General features: G+C 33.7%; 1 protein-coding gene across 1 annotated transcript in view; it reads right to left on the reverse strand.

The window, feature by feature from the left end:
• LOC141913194 (ephrin-B2-like) overlaps positions 1-802 on the reverse strand; it is a 57,691-nt gene extending 56,889 nt beyond the window's left edge. Inside the window, exon 1 of the mRNA XM_074804665.1 lies at positions 600-802. Coding sequence (XP_074660766.1) covers positions 600-706 — 107 coding nt within the window. The 5' untranslated portion in view covers positions 707-802. The remainder of the gene's footprint in view (positions 1-599) is intronic.
• Positions 803-1,121: the final 319 nt, after the last annotated feature.

Genomic DNA, 1,121 nt, shown 5'->3' on the forward strand with positions numbered 1-1,121 from the left:
AAGCCATCTAGGAATTTATCTAAGGCATTAGTTTTATAAAGATTAAAATTGTTTGTTTAATAATTAGGACTATTTTGTTACCATGCCTTTGATTTTGAACTTGGCATGCACAATCCACATCTCAAGGGGTTGATTCTTTTCTGCTTAAACTTAGTAGGCTATTCGCGCAATGGATTAGAATCATAGAAAATTCTTTAAAAATCATATAAGATATCAATATGGCAACCTGAATAAAGGCTAAATCTGCATTAAAACAAAAATTCTTATCCCAATGATTGAGAAACCTCATCAATTGCATTTATGGTACTCAATTTAACTCGCGTGTTAGATTAAAAAAGTACCAAAATTGTATTCCAGTTTAGGCATATTTTCTGTATGGAATGAATTTTTTCACAAGCATACTTTTGAATTAAATAATTGGCATTGCGCAATCACCATTTACATACATACAATAACATAAAACATATATTCCCAGTCGAAATTATCGTCTCGAAACAAAATAGAAACACATGCATTATGAAAAATATTTATAGATCCATCATTATATACAATACAGCGCTGTAGATATAGAAAGCGATAATAATGATATGAAAACTTACATTTTATTGGTAGAATTCCAATATATCGGTGGTAGTTCTATCCCAGCGACAAATTCGCCTATATATCCTACTAACAGGCTCAGAAAAAGCCACGGCAACATATCCATGTTGTCTGACGGTGGTTTCACATACAATCCAATTGTTTTTTCACTGTCATCGGTACGGGTAGAGAGAGCAACAACTCGCACGATGCGAACACTATCAGAGCTCGTCAATGACTGGCGCGTGCATATTGAATCGAGTGAACGCGTATTTCCAAAGTCTCCTAGTGCGCCATCTGTCGTGTTGCGCTCATAACTAAAATGCGCAGTGTTTTTGAGGAAGAATTTTACATTTTCTTTTTTCTTAATTGTACCCTTCTTGCTTTGAACTTCGCGAAACCATTCCAAATTTAGATACATCTAGAAATTTTGACATATCAAAAACTCCAAATTTCCGTTTAGAAAAAGTTATTAAAGATGGTTTATGTAGGCCTATAGATCCACGTGTATAGTAAATACTAGGCCTACATGTTTGTATATA

The sequence above is a fragment of the Tubulanus polymorphus genome, chromosome 11, assembly GCF_964204645.1.
Source record: "Tubulanus polymorphus chromosome 11, tnTubPoly1.2, whole genome shotgun sequence".
In the NCBI taxonomy this organism is placed as follows: domain Eukaryota; kingdom Metazoa; phylum Nemertea; class Palaeonemertea; order Tubulaniformes; family Tubulanidae; genus Tubulanus; species Tubulanus polymorphus.